Genomic DNA, 26,735 nt, shown 5'->3' with positions numbered 1-26,735 from the left:
ACCTGGTGGATTCAGTACAGGCAGGTCCAGTCCCCTCCTTCCAGGCTGAGCAAAGTGTCCCTGTGTAAGCCCAAGATTCCAAACAGCCAGCTCATGCACTAAGGACAGGTCCCCGTCCCACAGCCTGGGCGCCTCCCAAACAGATCAAGCTATTCAACTGTCTCACTTATCCAGAGGGTCTGATCTAGCTAGGGGCTCCACAGCCATTGGTTCATAATTCATGTGCTTTCTTTTGATTGGCTATTTGTCCCTGTGCTTTTTGCAATCTTGGATTCAACCATTCATGCTTTTGCAGTCCCTCCTCTTTCTCGACAGTTGGACACCTGGAGCTCCACCTGGGGCCTGGCTGAGGATCTCTGCATCCACTTCCATCAGTTATTGGATGAGAGTTCCAAGACGACTGTTAGGGTGTTTAGTCATCTGATCACCAGACTAGGTCAGATCAGGCTTTCTCTTGACCATTGCCAGCAGTATACAGAGGATGTATCATTGTGGATTTCTGGGGACCTTTTGAGCACTCCTGTTCTCATGTGGTCTTCATTTATCATGGTCTGTTATTCCTCGTTCTCCCTTTCTGTTCTTGATCCAGCTGGGATCTCCTGCTCCCCTAAGCTTTCTTTCCTTCAAATCTTGCCCTTCATTACTCCCACTGTCGTCCAGGTTGTTCATGTAGATCTCATCCATTTCTCTGTCATTGGGTGATCTCTGGGTCTTTCCTAGGGTCCCGTTTCCTAGGTAGCCTCCCTGGAGTTGTGTAGCAGTCTAGTCATCTTTGTTTTACATCTAATATCCTCCTATGAGTGAGTACATACCATGTTTGTCCTTATGAGTCTGGGTTACCTCACTCAGGATGATTTTTTCTAGATCCATCCATTTGCCTGCAAACCTCATGATGTCATTGTTTTTCTCTGCTGAGTAGTACTCCATTGTGTATATGTACCACATTTTCTTTATCCATTCTTCAGTTGAAGGGCATCTAGGTTGTTTCCAGGTTCTGGCTATTACAAACAATGCTGATATGAACATAGCTGAGCAAATGCCCTTGTGGTGTGATGGAGCATTCCTTGGGCATATGCCCAAGAGTGCTATAGCTGGGTCTTGGGGGAGAAGGATTCCCAATTTCCTAAGGAAGCACCATATTGATTTCCAAAGTGGCTGTACAAGCTTGCATTCCCACCAGCAGTGGAGGAGAGTTCCCCTCGCTCCACACCCTCTCCAACATAAGCTGTCTTCTGTGTTTTTGAACTTAGCCATTCTGACATGTGTAAGGTGGTATCTCAGAGTCATTTTGATTTGCCTTTCCTGGATAATTAGGGATGTTGAGCAATTCTTTAAATGTCTTTCAGCCATTTGAACTTCCTCTATGGAGAATTCTCTGTTTAGTTCTATAGCCCACTTCTTAATTGGACTGTTGGGCATTTTGATGTCTAATTTCTTGAGTTCTTTATATATTCTGGATATCAGCCCTCTGTCAGATGTGGGGTTGGTGAAGACCTTTTCCCATTCTGTAGGCTGTCGCTTTGTCTTGTTGACTGTGTCCTTTGCTCTACAAAAGCTTCTCAGTTTCAACAGGTTCCATAGATTGATTGTTTCTCTCAGTGTCTGTGCTACTGGTGTTATATTTAGAAAGTGATCTCCAGTGCCAATGCGTTCAAGAGTACTTCCTACTTTCTCTACTATCAGGTTCAGAGTAGCTGGATTTATGTTGAGGTCTTTGATCCACTTTGACTTAAGTTTTGTGCATGGTGACAGACATGGATCTATTTGCAGCCTTGTACATTATTAGATCACATCTCTCTCTTCCATTGTACATTTTTGGCTTCTTTGTCAAAAATTATATGTTCATAGGTGTGCGGGTTAATGTCAGGGTCTTCAATTCGATTCAATTGGTCCACATGTCGGTTTTTATGCCGGTACCAAGCTGTTTTTATTACAGTAGCTCTATAGTAAAGTTTGAGGTTGGGGATCGTGATGCCTCCAGATGTTGTTTTATTGTACAGGATTCTTTTGGCTATCCTGGGTTTTTTGTTTTTCCATATGAAGTTGAGTATTATTCTTTCCAGATCTGTGAAGAATTGTGTTGGTAATTTGATGGGGATTGCATTGAATCTGTAGATTGCTTTTGGTAAGATCGCCATTTTTTACTATGTTAATCCTGCCTATCCATAAGCATGGGAGATCTTTCCATTTTCTGACATCTTCAATTTCTTTTTTCAAGGACTTTCTGTTTTGTTTTTTGAGGCAGGGTTTCTCTGTGTAACAGCTCTGGCTGTTGTAGAACTCGTTTTGTAAATCAAGCTGGCCTCGAACTCACAGAGATCCGCCTGCCTCTGCCTCCTGAGTGCTGGGATTAAAGGTGTGTGCACTGCTACTGCCTGGTTTCTGCTTCCTTCTTACATAGATCTTTATGGTTTTAAATCCCCACCTGGATGATAATATCCTCATTTCAAGAAACATTATTAGATCACATCTCTAAAGTTTATTTTTCCAAGTTAGACAACATTTGCAGACTCAGGTGATTAGGGTGTGGGCATCTTTGGAGGGCTGTTATGTAGCTTTTTGTTTTTGTTTCTACCTGGAATCTGCCAGACTGCCCCTTCTGGCTTTGTGACACCCCAAATGCCTGGGCTTTCCTTTCATTCCACTTCTATTACCCACATTAAGGTCCCCACCATTTTGAAACCTCTATCCCTAAGCTTTTTCCCATTTACTACCATTATCCCCAGACATCCCTCTCTGAAACATGACCTAAAATATTACTTTTCCCCTCACATATTGGTTGAGAAGCAATTAGAGGCTCCCTCTACTCCCAAAAATAGAAACAGCTGGGATTGACAATATTGTTAAGGGTAGGGATAGATTGATAACTATCTTCAGTTCTGTGGTCTAAGATGAAAAAAAAAAAAAAAAACCAAGGAAATTATGTGGGCACTTGCATAGTCCTTTTTAATGTGTACATTAAAAGGTACAAAAACTATTCTAACATCATCAGGATCTCAGTCTAGACTCCCCCTTTGCTTGGGTGAATGTGATATCCATCAAAAGAATTCATATAATGAGACACATAGAGAATAGTGTAGCAAACAGAATTTATTATACAGTAAAGCAAAGTACACCCTCAAGGGGTGAGAGTAGATAATGGCCAAAGAATTCATTGTTCCAATCTATGTTGTAGGTAGGTTTCAGATTATTTCCAAATTCTTTAGAACAAATAGCTTTTCCTGTGGGACTTTGTCCTGTCTAGGTGATTGACAGGCCTGTTTGGATAGACTCTTACATTGAGGGGACAATGGTGTGTGTCTTTGTTCTGTAAAAGAATGCCTCCTGCTAGAGAGAGATCTGACAAGGTTGTGGCCTCCTGGAGTCAGGTTAGACAGTTATCTATTAATGGCCATCAGGGGTGTTCAGGATCTTTAGATCTCCTCCCAGGATCAGAGAGATGACTCAAATCCCATTTCCTTGATAAGAAATTAGACTCCTGCTCTCCCAGTTCTTGCTTTATAGACTGTTGACTGAGAGGGAGGTGTCTGAGCTCCAGGTCCTCCAAGCTTGCTAATATCTCCCTACCTACTGAACACCAGGACACACAGGCATAGACCGGGAGCTGAATTTGGAGGAGTCTGAACTGCTCAGCCTTGATAGCCTTAGAACTGGGTCTCTGAGAGCCACAGCTAGCCCTGATCATGGAGGAGGAGCCCGAATGTGTGAACACTGTCCACTGCATTTGTTACTGAGGAGAGACAGAAAGCCGCTGATCACTCTCACTTAATTAGCACTTAGTTACACTGAGTTCTGCTATAGCTTAGTTAGACTCTGTTCTCCTGGCAACCCTGCAGCTCACATTTCTACTTCCCACAGAGATGCATGCAATCTGTATGTTTATAATGGGATCCATTTCTCACACATAGGATTCACATTTTGCTTTCTTGTTTCTCAGCCTTAGTCATTAGAATAATATCCCACAGCTTTTGCCGTATCTTTCTCCCAAGTTGTTATTTTCATGCAAGTCAGCGTAGAGTTCCATTTGAATCACTCACTGGCACACAGCAGAAACAAGGCAAGTTCAAGTGCGTGGGTTCGAGTTTCTTTTAATTGACTCATTGAAAAAAAAAAAAACCCTCCTTTATATAAAGCAGAAACTTCTAAGCCAGTAATATATACAAAGTTCTCAATGGCAAAACTTTATATTTTTCTAATTTACATCGAATAAAGTACAAAACTATTAAAATAAAAATGTTCCTTGGTATATCAACTCATGCCCCACATGTGAGATTTGCAGCCTTACTGATGTAATATAGAAAAAGAAGAAAATACACGCATCCTTTTGATACTCAGGGGAACAATCCAAGTTGGAAATTCTTGACATTAACATAATGCTGCTAGGATTATGGCTCCAGGGAGGCCTGAAAATAGTGTTATTTCTATGTTGATACCAGAAATCCCAGGATGGACTTGTTTTATAAACTTAGTTAGTTGACTTTGCCTTTTACTGCTGTTTCCAACCATCCTGAGCTACACTCTCTAATAAGTTGAAGTTCTCAGAATGGGGGCCTGTACAATGCTCGCGTCTGGGGAAAGCCCTCCTGGATGCATCGCTAAGAGAGAGAAGCCAAAGCCAGAAAGACAAATAACAGATGGTCCCATTGCTCATGGAATCTAAATCCATGGGATATAAAGAACCAGACAATTAGATCAGTGGTTTTTTTTTTTTTTTTTTTTTAAAGATTTATTTATTATTATGTATACAGAAGAGGGCTCCAGATCTCATTACAGATGGTTGTGAGCCACCATGTGGTTGCTGGGAATTGAACTCAGGACCTCTGGTAGAGCAGCCAGTGCTCTTAACCTCTGAGCCATCTCTCCAGCCCCTAGATCAGTGGTTACTGAGGTGGGGGAGTGAGAGAAACCAGAGATGTTAGTCAAAGGATACAAAGTTGCCATTATGTACAAACTAGTAAACCTAACTAACATAATGACTATGCCTGGGCATGCTGTTATTATAACGGCTATTTGCTGAGAGTAGATTTTTTTTTTTTTGAGACAAGGTTTCTCTGTGTAGCTTTGGAGGCTGTCTTGGAACTTACTCTGTAGACCAGGCTGGCCTCGAACTCACAGAGATCCACCTGCCTCTGCCTCCCTCGTGCTGGGATTATAGGCGTGCACCACCACTGCCTGGCGAGAGTAGATTTTTATGGTGCCCTTACCATACACATGGACCTCTGCAGAGAGAAGTATGTTAGGTTGACTGTTGCAATCATTTGACTGTGTGTATGCTTATAAAAACATGTTTGGGGGCTGGAGAGATGGTTCAGTGGTTAAGAGCACTGACTGCTCTTCCAAATGACCCAGGTTCAATTCCCAGCACCCACATAGCAGCTCAGAAACTGCCTGTAATTCCTGTTCTAGGGGATCCAACACTCTCACCTAGACATACATGCAGGTAGAACACCAATGTACATAAAATACAAATAAACAAATTAAAAAAAAAACATGTTTGACATTTTAAATAAATATGTTTTAACTAAAAACAGCCATATTCCCAAGAAGAGGACAGTCAATATAAAATAGCCACTTTTAAGCACAGTATTTCAATAAAACACTGTCTTGAAAATAAAATTGGTGGGCAGTGGTGATGCACGCCTTTAATGCCAGCACTTGGGAGGCAGAGGCAGGTGGATCTCTGTGAGTTCGAAGCCAGCCTGGTCTACAGAGCGAATTCCAGGACAGCCTCCAAAGCTACAGAGAAACCCTGTCTTGAAACAAAACAAAACAAAACAAAACAAAACAAAACAAAACAAAACACCCCAAACAACAACAACAACAACACCAAAAACCAAAAACCAACCAACCAACCAAACAAACAAACAAACAGAAAACCGAAAGAAAATAAAATTGGGCCCCTCGATGAGCTGTAGGTTTATTCAGCTCACGGTAACTTCAGACTTTTATCGTATTCTTATTTTCTTTCTACCATAAAGCACTATAGTGTGTGGTGCTCCGGTACCACTGCAGACCACAGTGACTCTTTGGGCAGTAGCCCAGAGAGCAACAATACAGCATGATGTTGGGAGGGACGTACACAAAAAGCCACAAAGGAAATGATTCCAAGACGCTGGTGGAGGGAGCGCCTGGGCTGTGTGTTGCCTAACACTGGCATGCAGAGTGGATCCCCAGAGGAAGAAACGGAGAGTGTGTAGTAAGCGCCATGGTAGACTTTAATCTCCTCCTACATATTTGAGTTTTCTTATCCTAAATTGGCTTCTGAATTTAAGTCCCTAAAAATACCTTTACCCTTCCTTTTTAATGAGCATCTTGTTCCCCTGGAAACCGTCATTCGTGGGCATAAGTGTAGTATTTTAGTCATCAGAGCCCACAAACACGATGTCTGTTAATAGGAGATGTCATTCATTCCTCAGGAGTTTTAAAACCTGCATGCCTTTCTTTCTGAAACATCCCTACAATTAATAGAGACGGTGAAATTCATCATGTATGAATGTATTATTTAATTAATCATTTAAGTCTTCATTGCCAAAGACTTTTTTTCCCCAAAGGGTGAAAGCACGCACAGCAACTGGCATAAATGGTAAAGGAGCGTCTAGTTCTTAAAAGATTATTAAGAAAAAAACCGCAAAAAACCAAAAATCAAACACCTTTATGCTAACAACCCATGTGTAGGTACTCAGGTCCCAAAGTTCGAATTTAGTTGGTTCTTCCTCTTCTCTCTTTAGAGCGGTCTGGCTTCACAGTGAGACCAGTGGCTGGCTACCTGAGCCCAAGAGACTTCCTGGCTGGCCTGGCCTATAGAGTATTCCACTGTACTCAGTACGTGCGGCATGGCTCTGACCCCCTCTACACCCCAGAACCGTGAGTACTGTATTCAGAACTAAGTTACGCAAAGGTCACTGCAGGGTAAGATGGTCAATGCTCACTTGACTTGACTTCATATTTAGCAGTGAGAACCCCGGCACTTCTCTGGAGAAGGGAGAGCAGGCTCTTCAGCTCGTACCTCAGGCCTCTAATAGTCTAGCTTGGGCTATCTCTCTCACTTTACTGCAACATTTAATGTTCTGCGTGGGCTACTCTCCCTCCCTCCCCCCCTCTCTCCCCTTCTCCCTCCGTCCCTCCGTCCCTTCCTTCCTTCCTTCCTTCCTTCCTTCCTTCCTTCCTTCCTTCCTTCCTTCCTTCCTGATTGCAGTCCCCCACCTTCCCTCTGCCCTGCTCTCCACTCTTCCTCGATTTCCCTTCAGAAACAGGCAGGCCTCCCATCAACCAAACATGGCATATCAAGTTGCAATAAGGCTGGGTACCTTTCCTCATATTAAGGCTGGATGAGAGAACTCAGTACTAGGAAAAGGGTCCTGAAAGCAGACAAAAGAGCTAAGACAGCCTCCACTCCCACTGTTAGGGGTCCCACAAGAACACCAAGCTGTACACTCATAACATATATGCAGAAGACCTAGCTCAGACCCACACAGGTGCTCTGATCGTTGGTTCAGTCTCTGTGAGTTCCTGGTTAATTGATTCGGTGGGCCATTTTCTTGTGGTGTCTTTGACCCCTCTGGCATCTACAATTCTCTTTTTGTTTGTTTGTTTTTTGAGCAGGATTTCTTCCTCCCCTTCTTCTGAGGGTTACCCGAGTTCTGCCTAATTGTTTGGTTCTGGGTCTCTGCATCTGCTCCCATCAGTTGCTGGATGAAACCTCTCTGATGATGATTGAGCCTATCTGGGCTATTGAGCCTCTGGTTCCTGTCTCTCCAGACAGTGTCAGGCATGGGTTCCCTCTTGTGTCATGAGTCTCAAATTGGACCAGTCATTGGCTGACCACTCTTAACTAGCTCTGAGCTACCTTTACCCTAGCACATTTTACAGACAGAACAACTAGGTTGAAAGTTTTGTGGTTGGGTTGGTGTCCCAATTCCTCCATTGGAAGCCTTGCCTGGGTACAGAAGATGGCTGGTTCAGCCTCTGTATCTTCCATTACTAGGAATCTTCATTCCTGATGAGAAAAGGAAGGGAAACATTGGCATTTAGCCAGGACATACGAGCCTCTCATTGGGAGGCTCCCCATGGGTAGGAGGTTGAGGCTCACATGCATGCGTCATAGTGCCTTATTATTAAGCTCTTCTCTCATTGTTTTCTTCATTCTCAAACTCAGAAATCTATGTTATGCTCCTTCTGCAGTTTTTAGCTTCCTCCTCCTCCTCTTCCTCCTCCTCCTCCTCCTCCTCCTCCTCCTCCTTCTCCTCTTTTTCTTTGGCTTTTCAAGACAGGGTTTCTTTGTGTAGCCCTGGCTATCCTGGAACTCACTCTATAGACCAGGCTGGTCTTGAACTCAGAGATCCACCTGCCTCTACCTCCCGAGGTAGCAACGAAGTGTTTGCTTCTCTTTTTTGCCTGCCAGCTTCCCTTAAAAGACTCATCTTGTGGCCCTTATATCCACTCTCTCCTTGCCCATAGGAGGGCTGAGAGTAGACCGAGAAGTCCCAAGATTTAGTCACATAACAATGTTGTGGGTGAGCAGTGGCGGTGGGGATGGTGAATTGTGGACCCTTAACTGTTAAACAGTTAGCCCTGTCATAAATGGGATTGTACACTCTAGAAGTGCCAGATGCCATATATTCTTTTTACCATACTTGAAAGTGTAATACTTATTGGGAAACACCTATATGCTTAGATAGTTGGGAAAGAGACAACCTCTTGCTGCCCTGGGCTGACAGGTTGGAGAGCAATGGTTAGTACGGAAATAGACAGGTAATAATATGATGTGAGGTGTTAGTCACATTAACAGGTGCTGGTAGGTACTGTGAAGGCAGATGCAGCAGGAGGAGGATATGGAGAATCAATTGTTTTACCTTTTGCTGTGGGTCCCCAGGGTGCTCCTTGGCAGGTGACATTAGAACAGAGATCCAAATGCAAATATTTCAGGGTAGAGAATTGCAAGTCAGAAGAGCAGGGAAGAGAAAGACCCTGAGGGAGGCTGGGAGCTGCCAGGGGTGTCTGCCTCTCTGGGCTCCATTCGAATGAACGCCTCACCCCAATCTTAGGCTAATTACTTGCCCACTGTTCTTCAAGGCACTCAAGTTATCACTTTGTTTATGATGCTGTTTGCCTTGAATAAGCACATGATTAATGGGCTGCCAAGGTCTTCACTGGGGAGCAGAGAGCCTGCAAGGTGCAAGCAGTTAAGTGGCTGAATGCTGCAGAGGCAGGGAAGGATTAGAGCTGAACTTCTGGCGCCCCCATCCCCCTCCTAGGCTGGCAGGAGCTGCTGGCCAGGTGGGTCCCTGTAGGGTCACTACATTGTTTTTTTTTTTTAGCTCTCTTCAGCTGCTCTGAAAGTGTTTCAGGGTAAACAAAGGTTACTTATAGGACTCCAGACATTTGGAAAAGAAATGCTTCTTAGAGTGAAGTGCTCAAAGGAGCGTTGTCAGAGTTAGAAAGGCAATCTCTAAATCTAGCCCAGAGGGTTTACAAATGGCCCTGTTTACAAATAGCAGGCACTTTGTTAGCTCTCTTTGAGGAACTGGCCCTCCTGAGACCCGTGATAGTGTGCCAATAGATATGCAGAAAGAGAGGGCCAAGAAATGAGATTTTAGCCACAGAAGTCTATAAAATTTTGGGATAATGTGTTACATTTTTACAAAAGTACTTTCAGCCAATTCATTCAGCAGTATTTATGTGCAGTGTTAGCAGGGAAGTACAGCCGATTTAGAGATGAATAAAATATAGTTTGCTTTTTTATTTTTTTTAGAGCAGTTGACATCTGGCAGGGGAGATAGAATCACAAATAATCAGAAAAGAGTTTGTTTAGGGCTATTGCTTAGGTATATGCAAAGCATTAGAGGATCCCAGAGGACAGAATCATTCAGAGAGAACAGAACCAGAATAGAAGTTGGGAATGGTGAGCAGAGAGCTCATTTTTGGACAAGGCCTGGTGGAAAGAGAAAAGAAGGCTTTCCAAGTCAAGGGAAGAGAAAACACGAAGTGGTGGAGGCATGCGGCAGGTTTCAGTAGCAGGTCTCATAGACCAGAGTGGCTATGGGGACAGCTTACATCAGAGGTGGAAGTCATCATGGCACACTACAGTCATTTGTCAACATAGGACAAATAGGTTTTGTTTTTTGGGTAGGTGCCAGGGATCTGTCCAAGGTTCTGAATCATGATCATGATCAGCTCAGGTATATTTGTGTTTGAGAAAGATGACGGGGTGTGTGTGTGTGTGTGTGTGTTGGGGGGTGGGTGGGCTGCAAAAGTGTGGAGAATAATCAAGATGGAAAGTTAGCTATGCTGCTCGCATGCTCCGTATCAGGTGTTGAGCTAGGGAGAAGCAGCGCAGTAGTGGGGGTGTCTATTTAATATTCTCTTAACCCTATAGGAAAAGATTTAATAATATTTTATGACTGTAGTTAAAGACAAGGAGAGGGAGGAGGGCCCATAAGGAAATGGTAAAGCTTTTATTGAGAAAATAAATGGCTGGTTATTTATAGTAATTATTAAGAATACTGGTAGAAGGCAGAGCTTGGAGGGATGAGGAAATGGAGGATTTGGGTTGGAATATGCTATCTTTGAGATACTCAGGGTTGGGATTTCCTGATAAAGAAGACGTTAGTTCTGGAATTCAGAAGTAAACATGAAGGTTTCACTATAAAGAATTGAGAATGTGAATGTTTTATTATTTGAGGATTTAGTATAATGTATTTTGATTATATTCACCCCCATTCCTCCCCATAACTCCTCTCAAATCCACTTCCATCCCTTTACCTCTCTTTGTTTCTTTGTATATATAACCTCCTGAGTCTAATTTGTACCACCTAGTTATTTCTAGGTCTGGGGGCTATCCACCAGAGCATGATTGATATACCAGAGGCCACACCCATAAAGAAAACTGACTTTCCCTTCTCCAGAAGCCATTGGCTATCCAAAGATCCTTAGTTAATGAATGAATCCCTACCCATAACTGAAGATGATTCATGAACTCCTTCCTCCTCCATGTGAGAATGCTGACTGGCTTGACATTTTGTGCATGTAACCCCAGGTGCCACGAGCTCATGAGTACTGCAGTTCTGTCAATGTCCAGAAGATGCTGTTTCACCTCTGTCTTTCCAGACTTCTGGTGACCTTTCCTTTCAAATTTCAGGAGTCCCATGGAACAGACAGACAAGAGGAGACTGAGTCACAGCAGAGGACCCGAGAATTCACTAATTTGGTGTTGTTTTTATCAACTCATATTTTTGATTGTGTAGTCTATATATGTGTGTTTGTGTGTATGTGTAGATGTACATGTGCAAAGGATGTCCTTGAATGCCATTCCTCCTCAGGTGTCATCTACCTTGAGATTCTAAGGCTTGTATAGCAAGATTTTGGGGGATTAGTCTCCTCAGCCTTCATTTTATTAATATTTATTTAAAATTAGTTTGTAACCACTGATGCACATATAGGGCCCAGAATTCAAAGGGTATACTGTAAGCAATTCTTTATCTTCCTCTTGACCTCTTGATTCACCCTCTCCAGGGGGCACTCCCGACACTCGTTTCTATTATATCCTTCCAGAAATAGACTTTGCAGAATAAATTCTCTGTAGAGAATCTTTTTAATCCTGTAGATCACAAAATCCAGTCTCTTCTGAGCCCCACGGTTTGAACCCATGAAACGCTGTACTGACAAGTGCCCTTTCCTGCCCAACAGCTAGCAGAGGTATTGTCTTTATGATGAAATCCCATTTTCTCAATCGAAAACCGTAGAGAGGGCAGGTTCTCCAATTTGTGAGGTCCAGCTTGGCTCCTGGGTTTGGTGCCTAGCCTTTGCCTCTAAATTGCAGCCCCCAGTTGTTGAACTGTGGAGGTGGAGGTGGGTGCTAATGAGACAAAGGTGAGCTGTGACGACCTGGGCAGAAATGAAAGCAACGGAAGGACATTATCCGAAAAAGGGACGATTTTCTTTTCCAGTCCAGCTAGAGCACATGTTGCTATCACAAATTTCAACATCTATTGCTTTTTTTTAAACATGTTTTTGGCCCGTTTATATATTTTCCTCTTTAAAATACTTTTATGAATTTTTGAAATATCATTTTATTTTATGTGTATGGGTGTTTTGCCTGCACATACATCTGTACACCACTTGTGTTCCTGGTGTCTGCAGAGGCCCGAAGAGGGCATCAGTTCCTTTGGAACTGGAGTTACAGATGGTTGTGAGCCACCACATGGGTGAAGAGAATCCTCTGCAAGAGGAACAAGTGCTCTTAACCACTGAGCCACACTAGCCCTCCTCTGCCTTTTTTCTCAGCTTCTATTTTTATTTTACTGAAAAATTTGTTTTCATACAAGATATCCTGATTGCACTTCCCCTCATTCTCAACTTCTCCTAGATCCTCCCTACCCACCCAATTCCATGCCCTTCTTTTTCTCTCAAAAAACAAATAATAAAAGATGAACAAATATAAAAAGCAACTAACACACATAATGCAAAACCAGAAACCAAAATTTACAATCAAAAGACCAGTAAGACAAGATAAAAAAAAGCCCAAGCATTTTATAAAAATACCACTGTGTTGACTTTATGTTGGCCATCTACTCCTGGGCATGGAGCCTGCCCTGGAGTGTAGTTAATGCAGCTAGTGAGACTCCATGGGAGAAGACTGCGTTTTCCTTCGCAAATGGGTACCAATTGCAGATCACTTCTTGGTTAGGGCTGGGAGCCCATACCAGCTTCTCTTTCTCAACATTGGGAATCAGTCTGGCTTGAACTTGCGCAGGCCATGTGAGTTTATATGTCAATCAGTCCTATTACATCTGGAGGACACGTTCTTTGGAGTCATCCATGTCCCCTGCCTCTTAGAATCTTTCCACCTCCTCTTCCTCATTGCTCCCTTAGCCCTGAGCAGAGAGTTTGATGACGACATCCCATTCAAGACTGATGACTCCACTGTCCCTCACTCTCTTCATATTGTTCACTTCAGTTGTGTATTGCTTCCCATCTATTGCAAGAAGAAGCTTTTCTGATGATGGTTGAGCAAGGCACTGATCTATGGGTACAGCCGCATGTCATTATGAGTCCTTTTGTTGCTAAATTTCTCCTCCTCCTCCTCCTCCTCCTCCTTCTTCTTCAAGATTTATTTGTTTAGTATACAGAAGAGGGTGCCAGATCTCATTACAGATGGTTGTGAGCCACCATGTGGTTGCTGGAAATTGAACCCAGGACCTCTGGAAGAACAGCCAGTGATCTTAACCTCTGAGCAATCTCTCCAGCCCCGTTGCTAAATTTCTTTAGCAGAATAATCATAGCAGACTTCCCCCTAGGACCATGGCCTCTCTAGTTTCTGGTTCCTAGTTAGTGCTAGTCAGTAGCAGAGTGAATCTTCTGGTTAGGATTTACTTGTCTGTATTCAATGAGGTATATAAGTGTTGTCTTCAGTAAGAAGGAGTTAACATCAGTTTGTGGAGATCGACTGATAGCCTTGGCAATAGCCTGAGATGTTTGGGGGTTTCCATGGGGCCTCTTTGACCAAAAATTCAGCTATATATGACCCATTCCTGGCACAGGGGGTTTTGCTTGGTGGCTTAAGATGTCTAGTTTGGTCATTGTCTTCCCATTATTCGTTGACTCTATTCATATTTCTATCAGACATGTATAATTGTAGGAAGCTTATTCAGTAATAGGTTTCCATATGGGCTTTCCAATGGCTGTTATTGTTACTTGTCCCTTTCCATATGTCCTTGCTTATACCTCTCTTCCATCTTCTTCCTCATTTAGTCCTCTGGCTCTAGTCTCCCCATGCCTCTATCTCTCCATAACAATTCTATTTCCCCTTCCTTGGAAGACCCTCTCCTTCCCCCTCATTCCTTCCTGGGTTATATGCATTGTAGCATACATATTGAGCCCCTACTCCCCCGCCTTTTGAGACTGTAGCCCAGGCTGGTTTAGAACTTCTCATGTAGCCAAAGATGGCCTTGAACCACCAATCCTCCTGCTTCCCTGCCAAAGGCTGAGTAATTGTTTTTTGAGTCTCATGTAACCTAGGCTGCTGGCCTTAAACTCACTCAGAGTGACCTTGAACATCTAATACTTTTGTCTTCCCCTGCCAGGTATTGAAATTACAGACATGCATTACTTTGCCTGGTTTATGTGATGCTAGGGATCAAACCCAGTGCCTCATTGTATGCTAGTCAAGAACTCCACCAACTGAGCTATATACTCAGGCCTAGAGTTTGTATTTTAAGGTCTCTGGCTCCTTTGAACTTCAAGTAAGGCTTGAATTTAAAAAGGGATGGCATATTGGATTGCTTCCTTGGGAGAAATCTTTGTAGCCTGTAGCACTGTGGAGAAGTCTAGTGAGTTGGTGATTCTTGGCTTTTCTGGGTGCAGGAGATACTTTTCCATGTGTTTTTGCCTGGATTGAAGGTCACTGGTATACAAAAAGTGGAGGGTGCTTGCTGTTTATTCCTGGAGCAGTATACCTCAGTGTAGGCTAATTGAATGCTTGGATTAGCTGTGATCAAAAATAATGCCGTGATGAATCAAGTATCAATTCCAACAAATGATTTCCTTTACAAAATATCAACTGGTCAGTTCCAAATTATTTTAATAAGGTCATTCATCTCACACAGTGGAATGAATGAGGAGGGTTCAAAGTGCCAGGTTAGAGGGACGTCTGAGCATAATCCGGTGTGTATGCTCATAGCAAGATTTGTGACATACTTAAAGCTTCCCGGTTTGGTTTCTCTGTGGGCTTTGCCAGGTTGTACCCCTGGCCACCCTATCTTCTTTTAGAACAGACTTTCTGGGCACTTCGTGGCTGCTGCTGTTGTTGTGTATAGGGAAATGTCCTATGCATTATAAGGCATCTAGGAGCATTGGTAGCCACCACCCATTAGCTGTCAAGAGCATCTTTATTGGACGCCCATCCCATTTGCAGAAACCTAAGCTGTTCCCCAGAGGACAACATTAACTCGAGTTTATGAGACACTGCAAGGGAGTAAGAAATCTGACTTTTGCCAATGACAGGGCCTTCTTTTCAGAAGCCACCTGTAGATCCTTGTCTTCTTCCTGGCATAAAAACACCAGCATTTCTTCATTTAATGTGGGCTAGTCCCCTCTTAGATATAGATAAGAAAGTCTGATCTAGCTGGGTGGTGGTGGTGCACGCCTTTAATCCCAGCACTTGGGAGGCTAAGGCAGGAGGATCTCTGTGAGTTCAAAGGCCAGCCTGGTCTACAGAGTGAGATCTAGGAAAGGTGCAACGCTACACAGAGAAACCCATTCTCGAAAACAAAACAAAACAACAACAACAAAAAAGTCTGATCTTATGAAACCATTAACCAGCCCCTACGAGATTCTCCACATCAGCAAAGAGAACGGGGAGGGAGAGGAAGAGGGAAAGGAAGGGAGGGAGGGAAACAGACAGGGAGACCTGGGGGGGGAGAGAGAGACAGAGACAGAGAGAGAGAGAGAGAGAGACAGACAGACAGAGAGACAGAGACAGACAGACAGACAGTGACAGAGACATTCTGCCTGGAGCAATTCTATTGAAATCCTTTTGGACTCAGCCAGCCTCCAGTTCCAGCCTCCTCTGAAGCCTTTTCCAGTCAGAGTTAGATGTACCTACAGCAACTCGCCTTACTTCTACACTAGCCTTTTTTTACAATGATGCCTGATAATTATATGTTCATGTGCCATTTGTTCTGTAAGACTGTCATGACCTTAGGACCAGTTGGAAAGGGTCATTCAGCTGTGGGAAGAGTCAGACTTAATGTGGAGTGGGTCTCTAAACATGGCATAGAAAGGGAAAACTGAATGGGGAGCACCCGAAGCCATGGGTGGCAATGCCTCCCGGAGATGCCAGATTTGAGATCTGACCTGGTCTGAGCTCTGTAGAGAAGTCAAGGTTGCGGGTCCAGATGAATCTCGGGTACTCTGGTTTCAGGCTCTCTTTCTAATATGGCTGCAGTCCATACCGATGTGTCCTTCATGTACCCCCACAGCTTTACTGACTTCAGAGGCTGATACTGGCCATTCTGCCATGAATCAGAAATTTGTTCATATCTCCAGGAAAATGATGAAGCTTTAATGATGGAGTTTTCAAAGCCAATAGGGGCTACAGAGGCAGGTCATTTGGATCAGAATAGCCTTCTCTTTAAATCACACCTACTTAAGGAACAACCCATTAAGTCTGTTGGCTTTACTTTTAGGATGATAGTCTTAGAACAAAAGTAGCTATTGTGGAGCGGAAGAAGAGGAGCTAAAGACGTGAAGGTTGCTTCTATTTCCCCTTAAAGAGAAAGAGAGGGAGGCAGGGTAAGCAGAGAGAGACCTAACCATATATTGCAGGGTGTTAAAGTATTGTATTGTACCTAGAATGTAGAAAAGAGCTTTGCCCACCTTACAAATAATTTACATCTTACACATAATTCACCTCATGCTATGTCCAAAATTATATCTTAGCTATGTTAAGTATTACAATAAAAGTTTAGAACAAAGTCTATAATGGCAATTTCTGCTGAGCATTTTGGTGCAGGTGTCTAAGGGGCTGTGATATCAGTATGTGCGTGGGTGTCTTAGTTACGATTATATTGTGAAGAGACACCACGACCAAGGCAATTTATAAGAGGAAGCATTTACTTGGGGGCTGGTTTATAGTTTCAGAGGTTTAGTTCATGACCATCATGGTGGGGAACACAGCAGCAGGCAGGCATGGTGCTGGAGCAATAGCTGAGAACTTATATCTTACCCAAAAGTTGGAGAGACAGACAGTCAGATGGACAGAGAGGAGGAGTCAGATGGACAGACAAACACAGAGTAAGGAGGGTGAGGGAGACAAAGAGAAGAGAGATTGGGCCAGAAATGGGCTTTTGAAACCTCAAAGCCCACCCTCACTGACACACCTCCTCCAACAAAGCCGTACCTACTCAACAAAACCACACCTCCTAATCCTTCCCAAACAGTTGTGCTAACTGTGGACTAAGCATGCAAACAAATGAGCCTGTGGAGGCTAGTCTCATTCAAACCACTACAATGGGTGACACTGAAGTAGACAGGTGCTTCTTCCTTTGGTAAACTAGGGAGGTAGGGACAATTTGGGATTTGTCTCTAGAGGCTTGTGGGGGCAGGAGATGGAGCTCTGAGTTTGTTCAGCTGAGGAACTTCTTGTATGTTCAAACAATAGAAGTTGGAGGGAGGAGCCCTCCCCCCCCCCCCCCCCCCACCGCCCAAGCAGCTTTGTTGGATCTAGTCCCTGACTCAAGTTTCTGGTTCTTAGAGAGACATTTAACTTTTCAGTTGCTCTGTTGATTCTTCTCCCTAGTGTCTAGCTCAGTTCATTTGGCTTCCTTGCCAGGGTCATTCCTTTTGGTACAATGGTGGTCTTGATTCTTTGGGGTTCCCGTAGTTTTCTTTAATGTGTCCTAAGTGACGTCAATGTTGAGTGCTGGTAATTTCATTTGTATGTGTACATTTACATGTATCTGTGGTTTGTAATTCTACTAGTGGTCACTGTAGCCAATGACACTTTAGGAAGACTTCCTAAAAGCAGACTTGTTTAGGAAGAAAGACAGTTCAAGGAAACATCTCCTGGATTCATCATCCATGCTTGTATTAGTTATTTTTCTGTCCTTGTGGCAACATAGAAGAAAGTTCATTTTGGCTTATGGTTCCAGAGGGACAATTCTGTCATGGTGAGGAGTTGGGAGCAGCAAACAGTAGGCATGGTGGCTACAGCAGAATGCTAAGGGCACACATCTTTTGCCATAAGCATGAAGAAGAGAACAAACTGGAAATGGTGTGAGTCTTTAAACTCTGAAAGTCTACCTCAATTGACATACTATCTCCAACAAGGCTATACCACCTAAACCTTTCCAAACAGTGCCACCAACTGGGGACCAAGTGTTCAAATGTCCAAGACTATGGGTGACAGTTACTGTTCAAATCACTACAACATCCTTCTTGAGATGCTGCATGAACTGAGTGAGGAGGTTAGGCAAAGAAGGTCTTATTTTCCAAATGATTGCTATAGATCTAGGTAATAATGTAGTCTTGTTCTTTTCAATATAGGCTAATCCTGCCCTGGCCTTGATTTCTGGATGGAACTAGAGGTGTCCAAATGTCTCAGGGTTCAATGCCTTGTGCCCTCTAGAATATAGACATTCCTCACAACAGAGGGGAAATTATACCCATAGACTGACCTCCTTAAGTAGTTTCCATTTTTCAGAGAGGAGCAACCAGAATTTAAAATATATACACTTTCAACATCATTCTTTGAGTTCAAGCCTGTACAGTGTAGCTTTCCATAAGAGGTATCTTCATTTGCTTTCTATTGCTATGATAAAATACCCACTGAACACAACCTGGAGAGAAAGGGTTATTATTATTATTAATTATTATTATTTTTGCCTTGAGGATCTCAGCTTATTATTGAGGGAAGTCAGGGCAGGACCTCAAAGCAGGATCCTGGAGACAGGAACTGAAGCAGAGGCCATGGAAGAGTGATACTGGCTTGATCTTCATGGCTTTGTTCACTTTGATTTCTTATACCATCCAGGAATGCCAGCCCAGGGATAACATTGTCCCTCAGTGAACTTGGCCTTTCCACATCAATCATTCATCAAGAACATGCCTTACAAACTTGCCTCCAGGCAATCTAATAGAGATTTTTTTTTTTTTTTTTCAAACAAGGTTCTTCTTAGACAACTGTAGCTCTCAAGTTGACAAAATTCTAACCAGGACAAAGAGGTATTGTGGAGTGGAAAAAAGATAAGTATAGTTGTACAAGAAATTTCCTTTAAAAAATCCTAATGAAAGCATTAGAAAGTATACAGTTTATTTTACATTTCAGATGCTGTGTTTAGCATATTGGTAATACAGATATACTCAATACAGCACAGCATATGCTCATTAAATCAAGGAGCTAGGTTTACTGCTGTGTTGGGGTGATTGCTCCTTCGGCACATACTCACGGGGCATAGCTTTTGCCCTGGTGCCATCGCTTGTCAAATCACAAGCAGCTTTTGACTGTTAGTAGTAAGTCACGACATCATAGATGGACCCTGCAGCGTTTACTGCCATAATACACTTAAATGCATGTGCATTAAGTATGATCTTTCTCGCTCACGGTTGAGCAGTTTATGTGCAATTAATGCTAGCTTTAAATATAACTGTTTTAGAGTCTAAAAAAGGCTTTGCAGTTAGGTCCATCCCCCCCAACCCCCCTCCCCCGCCCCGTAATCACTGCTGTGTTTCTACTCTACAGGAAAAATAAAAGTGAATTACCTCAGCTCATACTTTTCACTGTGTCTCAGGGAAGTGAGTGCATTTTAAGCTTAGCCCTTGCTTATTACAACAGAATGCTGCTCCCGGGGCTGGCAGAAGATGTGGTCTGTTTCCTTTACTTGGGGCTCAGACATGAATCCTTGTTGGTTCAATGAGACTAGCAGCAGGCAAAGACACAGGCTTTCACATTTACAAAGGTTGGCTGGTCCCTGTCGATTGGATGGATGCCTCTTGCTAGGTCTGTAACAAGACCCCAGATATATCTCACCTTTCCCCATCTTTCTCGGTTGGGAACGCTGGGTCTTCACACTGGTCCAGCGTGAGCCCTTGCCACCATGTTTTCAGGACAGGCTCTTCCTGAAGTCAAGTCTGGGAGTGCTCTGAATGGAAGAGGTGCATAGATGGTCTTGTTCTACAGCTTCCTCTTCCCCAGAGGACACATGAGCTCAGCACCAAGCCTGCCCAGCCCCCTGGATTCCCTTTGCTGTTTGTCACCCTAGCTGTTCAAGGATGCAGCAGTGATTCTGAGATGATGGTGTGTTTTCAGAAAGCATGATTCATCTGGCCTCCTCTTGCTGCTTTTTAAACCAGAGCTCACATGTCAGTCTATTTCCATCATCTTCCTCAGGAGAAATTTGATTTGGGATATACCCGGGACCAGTGAAGATGGTAGAGCCTTGAAAATGTCATCCTTTCTATCCTTGAAGCTGAGTGATTTAAATAGCCATCACCACTACCAATGGCATCAGCAACGACACTTTTTCCAGAGGGAGCAAATATATACAGTTTATGTGTCTATTAATTATAGTCTCTTATTAGAGTGCCAGGAACTCTGTTGAATGTAAAGGAACCCATTGGAAACTCAAAACTACCCGAGTTGTTCTGAATTTATGAATGGAGAAATGAGACAGGGAAGTGTTGAATAATTTTCCTATGGTAACACATTTGGTAATTAGGAAAGCCAGGATCTGAATGCCAGCATTTGTGGATTTAAACACTACTTTTTGATAAATAGATTTTAAAAAACCCTCAAAATTCCACATATGTTAAATTGAACAGTTTTCTCAAATTTTAATTATAAAGTTTGCACAGGACTCAGAAATGACTTTTTTTTTTTTTTTTTTTTTTTTTTTTTTGGTTCTAAATACACTCTATGCCTGTTGGAAAGACTACTTCTGTTTTTCCGTCCCGTCCTTGACCCAATTACCAGGCTTGCTAGAAGGTGGCTCTCCCCTTTGATCTTAATGGGGTTGAAACTGCTCAATGCTCTCATTTATCATGAGGAGGCAAATCTCCCATGTCACTGGAAAAGAGAAGGGTACAGCACCTCGGGACAGCACACATAAGCCATAGGAGACTACTGAGCTCTGTCCTCAGGCAGCAGCATACAGGACTCCATGCCCTGACATCCAAGCCCTACCATCAGCTCTCAGTGTGATGCTGGCAAGCCACTTAACCTCCCTGTGTGCAGGATGATGAAATAATGCTTTGATCTTTGGAGAGAAGAAAGCTTGACATAAATACCAAGTAGGTCCACTTATCCTCCGTACCTCTTAAGCTGATGCTTCTCATCAAATTCCAGAACATTTTTAGTGACAGGGCAATGTTCCTAGACATGAACTCCCATGTTTTCAATCACAGTATTATGCCTTGTTTTGTGAAGTGCCTATAAGCAAAACATCCCCCCTCCCCCAAGACTTTTTACAGAGCCTATTGTCTCAGGAGCATTGAGCACACTTTATAGTACTATGTTCTATTCAAAAAGTCCTCTACATTATTTGAAGCCTGTGCATTGTGAAACCAAATTTGAGCCTAAAATTTGTGCTTACGGGAACCTGGTTTTGCTCTTTGAAGCTATCTACAGTGACTTGGGATAAAACCTCTAGTCTCAAATTCCTCCCTTTATCCTGCTTTTAAAGCTGATTCTAAGTGGCAATCTTCCTGTGTTCCCTGCTCCGACACCCAAGATTGACTTAAGTGTGTGGTGCCCACAAACCAAAGTGAGGGCATTCACAGACAGTTGGATGAAAATTGGCATTTCCCCAGCAAGCTGGAGAAGTTTATTATGTATCTTCAGGTGTGGAGGATAGTGATGACCAGAGAGCAATTCCACCCCCCCCCCCCGAAATATTTGCATTTTTAAATTGAAAGTTCAGAAGAAGAAATTCAAAATGATTGAATTCTAGGAAAAGAGAGGTAATTACCACCCCAGCCTCTTCATTGCCGTGTGAAGAACGACATCCCTGGTTATGTCCGGTCACAGACACCACCATTAGAGAGAAAGAAACAGGAGCTGATACCCCTGCCCTACTCCCACTCATTCTGTCTGGCATCAGTCGGCTCATTTTGGAGAGGTCTGCAAGACCTTCACCATTTTACAGATGGCAATCCTAAGGTTCACAGAAGTCAGGTAATTTCCCCAAGGTCGTTCGGCTAGAAAAGAGCAGAACCACAATTTGGTTCAGAGCCTTCCCTAATGTGACTGGAAATTAGGGACGGCGGGAATTTCACTTGGATTCATCCTGGTGTGGAGTGGTGGGGTCTCTTCAGCATCTGCTGGATGCCGTCGAGTTGGGCATTTCTCATAGGCCAGGCTTTTCCAAGCACTAGCAACTCAAAAGGAATATGTGACATCACCTCTCTCCTGGACAGGCTTACAGTTCCTTAGTGATGAAGTACCGAGAGAGCAAAACCCATTCAAGTCTGAAAACTGAGACATAAACTCAATTTAATGCAAGATGAGCAATAATATTTAACTTAGGGAAACTTGCACTTTCAACACATTATATTTCTACAGTTTTAAAAGCTGTGTGGTGAAAATGACTCATAACCTCCATTTTTTTCCTAGATGAGAAAATATTAGCTTCCTGTTGACCAGTGTGGTAAAATGTGCTTACTGATACTTAAGTGAAATTAAGGCTATGAGTCAAATATTCAGTGGCACTAGCCACATTTCAAATGCACTAGCTGTAGTGCCAAATGGCCATTTCATTGGACAGCATAGAGGACCCGCCTATCACTACCAGAGTGTCCTATTGGATAGGGATGTCTAAATCATTTGCCTTCATGGGAATGTGGGGACTTGACCTCTAATATGTCTGCAGATCACATGCTTTTAAAATTTATTTATTTTAAATATCCACCGCCAACAATGTGGTGGTTTGAATGAGAACAGAGCTATAGGCTCATGTTAGAATACTTGGTCTCCTGTTGGTGGAACTGTTTTGGGAGGATTAGGAGGTGTGGTCTAGCTGAAGGAGGTGTGTCACTGGGGGTGGCCTTTGAGAGTTCAAAAACCCATCTCATTCCTAGTTAATGCTCTCTCTCTCTATTTTTCTCTCTCTGCCTTGTACCTGTGGATCAGATATAAACTCTCAGCTACTGCTCCAGCACCATGCCAGCCAGCTGCCATGTTCTTTGCTTGCTATGATGATCATGGAATCATGAGCTCCCCAGTTATATGCTTTTTGTTATGAGTTGCCTTTGTCATGGTACTTTGTTATGGCAATACAAAAGTCACCAAGACAACATTTGTTTTTGTGGTAGATCAAACTCATGGTCTCATTCATGCTGCAAGTGCTCTACCACTCCCGACTTCCGGAGTACATGCTTTTACATGGTGTATTTTATTACTGCCTTAGTTTTAGTGAAATGGGAGGAGATTTTAAATCTCCCTTGCTTTTATGAGGAACATGAAATGTTCTAGAAAGAGATGGGGATTAGCAGCATAGATGAATTTTCATTACAGTCCTCTAGTCTTTGTAAGAGCTGGAATCTATTTCTTTTGTTAGAAGAGAGTTAGTACTTTCTGGTCACTGCCCTTATTGGATAGTTACCATAAGATAACCTCCTTAAGGTCTTTTGCCAAAATTATGCCCTGTTTACTTTTAAGTTTTGGTTCCTAAAATAGTACCTAGTATATATGAAGCATGCAACAAATGTGTCTGGAATAGAAATATTTTTAAATTTTAAGGAAGAACTGGAGGGTGATGGCTCAGCAGGTAAGAGTACTTGGTGTACAAGAATGAGGACCTGAGTTCTAATCTCCAATACCTATTTGAAAGTGAGGCATGGCTATGTATAAACCCAGCACTGTGAGGGGCAGAGAGGAGGGTCCCTGAGGCTTCCTGATCGCCAGCAAAGTTTAGTGAAAGACCCTGCCTTGAGGAACTAGGTGTTACAGCATGGCAACAGATGTCCCCTCGGGCCTCTGTGCATGTGCATTGACATAATTGTACCACCCATACACATAACACAGATGAATACACAGATATACACATATACACAGGTACACCTACTGACCCACTTGCACAGACATGTACACACACAGACCCGCACACACATACAGATATGTATACACACAGAGACACCTTCATACACACAGGCAGCTACACACACAGAGACACTTACACAGCACCCCCCCAGAGTCACATATGTGCACACACACAAGCATACAGTGACGTGCACACAGACACCATACACACATACTCAGAGACACCTGCGCACAGACACCCCCCCTGACCTGCACACACACAGAGACACCTACACACACAGATATCTACATACAGACATGTATGAACAGAGCCTATACACACATGCACACACATACACACACACACACCTACGCACAGAGACACCCATACATAGAGATCCATATATACACACAGAGAGACACCCTTACACACATACACAGATACACACAGAGACACCTACACACACAGATACCTGCACACACACACAGACACCTACACACACACACACACACACACAGATACCCACACACATACCCACACAGACACCTACACACAAAAAAATCTCTGTAATATTCTCCACTTTTAAAAGAATATGGTGAAGAACAGGATTTTTTGACTCCTGTATGTGGTGATATTTTAATTGTGCTGAAATATGATTTTATTTGTATGTTAATAAATAAAGTTTGCCTCGAGATCAGAGGTCATAGCCAGCCATAAGCAGAAGTCAGTCTGTGGTAGCCCATACCCTTAATCCGATCACATGGCAGGCAGAGTGTCTGTGTGGTCAAGGACACCGCCAAGCGTGGTGACACATGCCTTTAATCCCAGTACCAATCATAGAGACCTGGAGGTCTGTATAGACAGGCAGTAACAAGGAAGTTGTGTGGCTGGGCTTAGAGCCAATGAGAAAGCAGAACAGAAAGGCAATAAAGGCACAGGTTACACAGGAAGAAGCTGGCAGCAGGGTGGTAAGATAAAGTAGACATGGCTCTTTGCTAGTGGTCCGATCTCTTTGGCTCTTACCTCTGTATTTGGCTCTGTGTTTCTTATTTAATAAGACTATTTAGAAATTTGTCTACACTTGTAGGATTCCTTGGAGAAGAAAGTAAATATTTACTCACAGGCAATGTGTGTGTGTGTGTGTGTGTGTGTGTGTGTGTGTGTGTGTGTGTGTGGTGTGACTTTGCAGAAGGAGGGCCACATTTTGGTGGTATATGCTGTGATGGACGTATACAGGAAGTGATCATAAAGAGCCTCCAAAAAGCTTACGTAGGCTTTATTCTATTTCATTTGTTGGCTTCTTGAGACAGTCGTGTGCAGCCCAAAGCTAATCTTGCTTTCCAGCAGAGGCTGGTCTTGAACTCCTGATCTTCCTACTTCTACTTCCCAAGTGCTGGGCTCCAGGTGTGGGCCACCGCGTCTGGCTTATAGCATGCTGTTTTAAACCTAAACTTAAGAAACTCCATGGCTCCCAAGCAAGCACCGAGGACAAATTGCCTCAATACCAAACTAATTCCCATTATCATCCTAGTGCCGTGAAACAAAGCAACTCGCCTGCTGGCTGCTCGTTCAGCACCCAGTTTCTTCTCCCACATGACTTGCTTCCCCCCCACCAAATGTGGTGTGAAAGCTGAAGAAATACTCGATTCTGGCTCCTGGCTCCCCCTCCTGCTTCTTTTCATCAAGGCTGACCCCCACTCCTCCTTATCTCCTTTCTCTTCTTCTTCTTCTTTTTTTTTTTTATGATTTAGCGAGTATGTTGGCTTCTGTCACAAAGAGCAAACAGAACCTGTGGAGAAGCATTTAAAAGACCAGACCCGCTGATGTGGGTTGGTGAGTGAATGCCATATGCTCACTCACCACCTCTTAAAGGCTTTAGTTTACGGCAAAAATAAAAAAAAGCAGTTGTTCAACATTGAACAAGGGGAGTCAGCTTTGCAAACTGATAAGAGGAGAAAAATGCCAGACTCATTTTGAATTTGAACTTAACAACCAAGACCCTTATTTCCCTGCAGCAAAAAGATCACAACTTTCTTAGAATGATTTAAGAATTCCCCAGAGACACTTCGCCTGGGGCCCCTTTGTGGGCCTATCTCAGTGGCTGTAGAATCCTCCTAACTGGGCTTATCAGAGAAGATTCCAATTTGGAGCAGCAAAAGTCTAGTGTCTGATATCAGTGCAAGCGTTTTTTTTTTATTTTTTATTTTTTTATTTTTAAAGAGACATGACGTTTTACAGTGCTAACAGTTTTGAAAAGGTCCTATGTTTGCGGGGAACAGAGAGCGGCTTTTGTGTGAAGGACTCTGAAAAGCATTATTCAGGAGAAAATGCATCAAAGGGAATAGGAAAAAAAAAAAAAAAAGGAAAGTTTGCTGATGTAGAGATTGGAGGCAGCCTGTGCTGGCAGGCGCAATTATGACCAAATAATTGAATCTTTTAGGAGAGATAAGATGAAATGAAGCGGTAGTTGTCTCCCAATGGGAGCCTGTTCATTAGAAACCAAGGAGTCCAACTGTGGAGAATTCAGCTACCCCAGATGCCTTGGTCTGGTGTACAGCAGGGCACAGCAGTGGCAAACCAGGGCGAAGAGGTATGGCTTCAGTCCCACAGGCTTTGATCAGCAGGAAGGCTGGAGAGGACACTCTCACATGCAGTACCCTGGAGCTGCTCAGACTCCTAAAACGATGATCAAGTTCAGCTCTGTGTCCTTTAGAGAGAAACAAAAGGAAATAAAACTTTTCACAATTAGTGGGTTCTTTAAAAATGGTTTCAAGTTTGTTTATTGCATGTGTTCGAGTGTTTTATCTGCATGCTAAATGCACAATGTGCTCACAGAGGCCAGAAGAGGGTACCAGATACCCTCAAACTGGAGTTACAGATGGCTGTGAGTCGTCATGTGGGTGCTGGGTATTGAACTGAGACCATCTGGAAGAACAACAATGCTCTTAGCTGTGGAGCCACGTCTCCATTCCCTAATGGATTGCTTTTTTTTTTTTTTTTTTTTTTTTAATCAGAAACGTTGAAAATCTTCCTTTGCTCATTGGTTTCAGTGTTTCTGGGCACTTCCTTCTTTGTCTGCACATGCCTTTGTCAAAGGCAATGGAGACAGAACTGTACAGTATTTATTTCAAAGTTCCGCCTGCCCTAAAGGAGAATGACCTTGTTCCTGGCCTTGAAATACGGGACCTGGTAGCCTTGGCTCATGAGAAGTAAGGCTCTCATGTA

General features: G+C 43.2%; 1 protein-coding gene across 1 annotated transcript in view; it reads left to right on the top strand.

Annotated features, from left to right (window-relative positions):
• Tph2 (tryptophan hydroxylase 2) overlaps nucleotides 1–26,735 on the top strand; it is a 103,780-nt gene that overhangs the window by 37,036 nt on the left and 40,009 nt on the right. Inside the window, exon 7 of the mRNA XM_036169936.1 lies at nucleotides 6,729–6,864. Within this exon, the coding sequence (XP_036025829.1) occupies nucleotides 6,729–6,864 (136 nt within the window). The remainder of the gene's footprint in view (nucleotides 1–6,728; nucleotides 6,865–26,735) is intronic.

The sequence above is a fragment of the Onychomys torridus genome, chromosome 20 (genome assembly GCF_903995425.1).
Source record: "Onychomys torridus chromosome 20, mOncTor1.1, whole genome shotgun sequence".
NCBI lineage: Eukaryota > Metazoa > Chordata > Mammalia > Rodentia > Cricetidae > Onychomys > Onychomys torridus.
The sequence above is the reverse complement of the archived record's forward strand: the minus strand, read 5'-3'. Positions and strand labels throughout refer to the sequence as shown.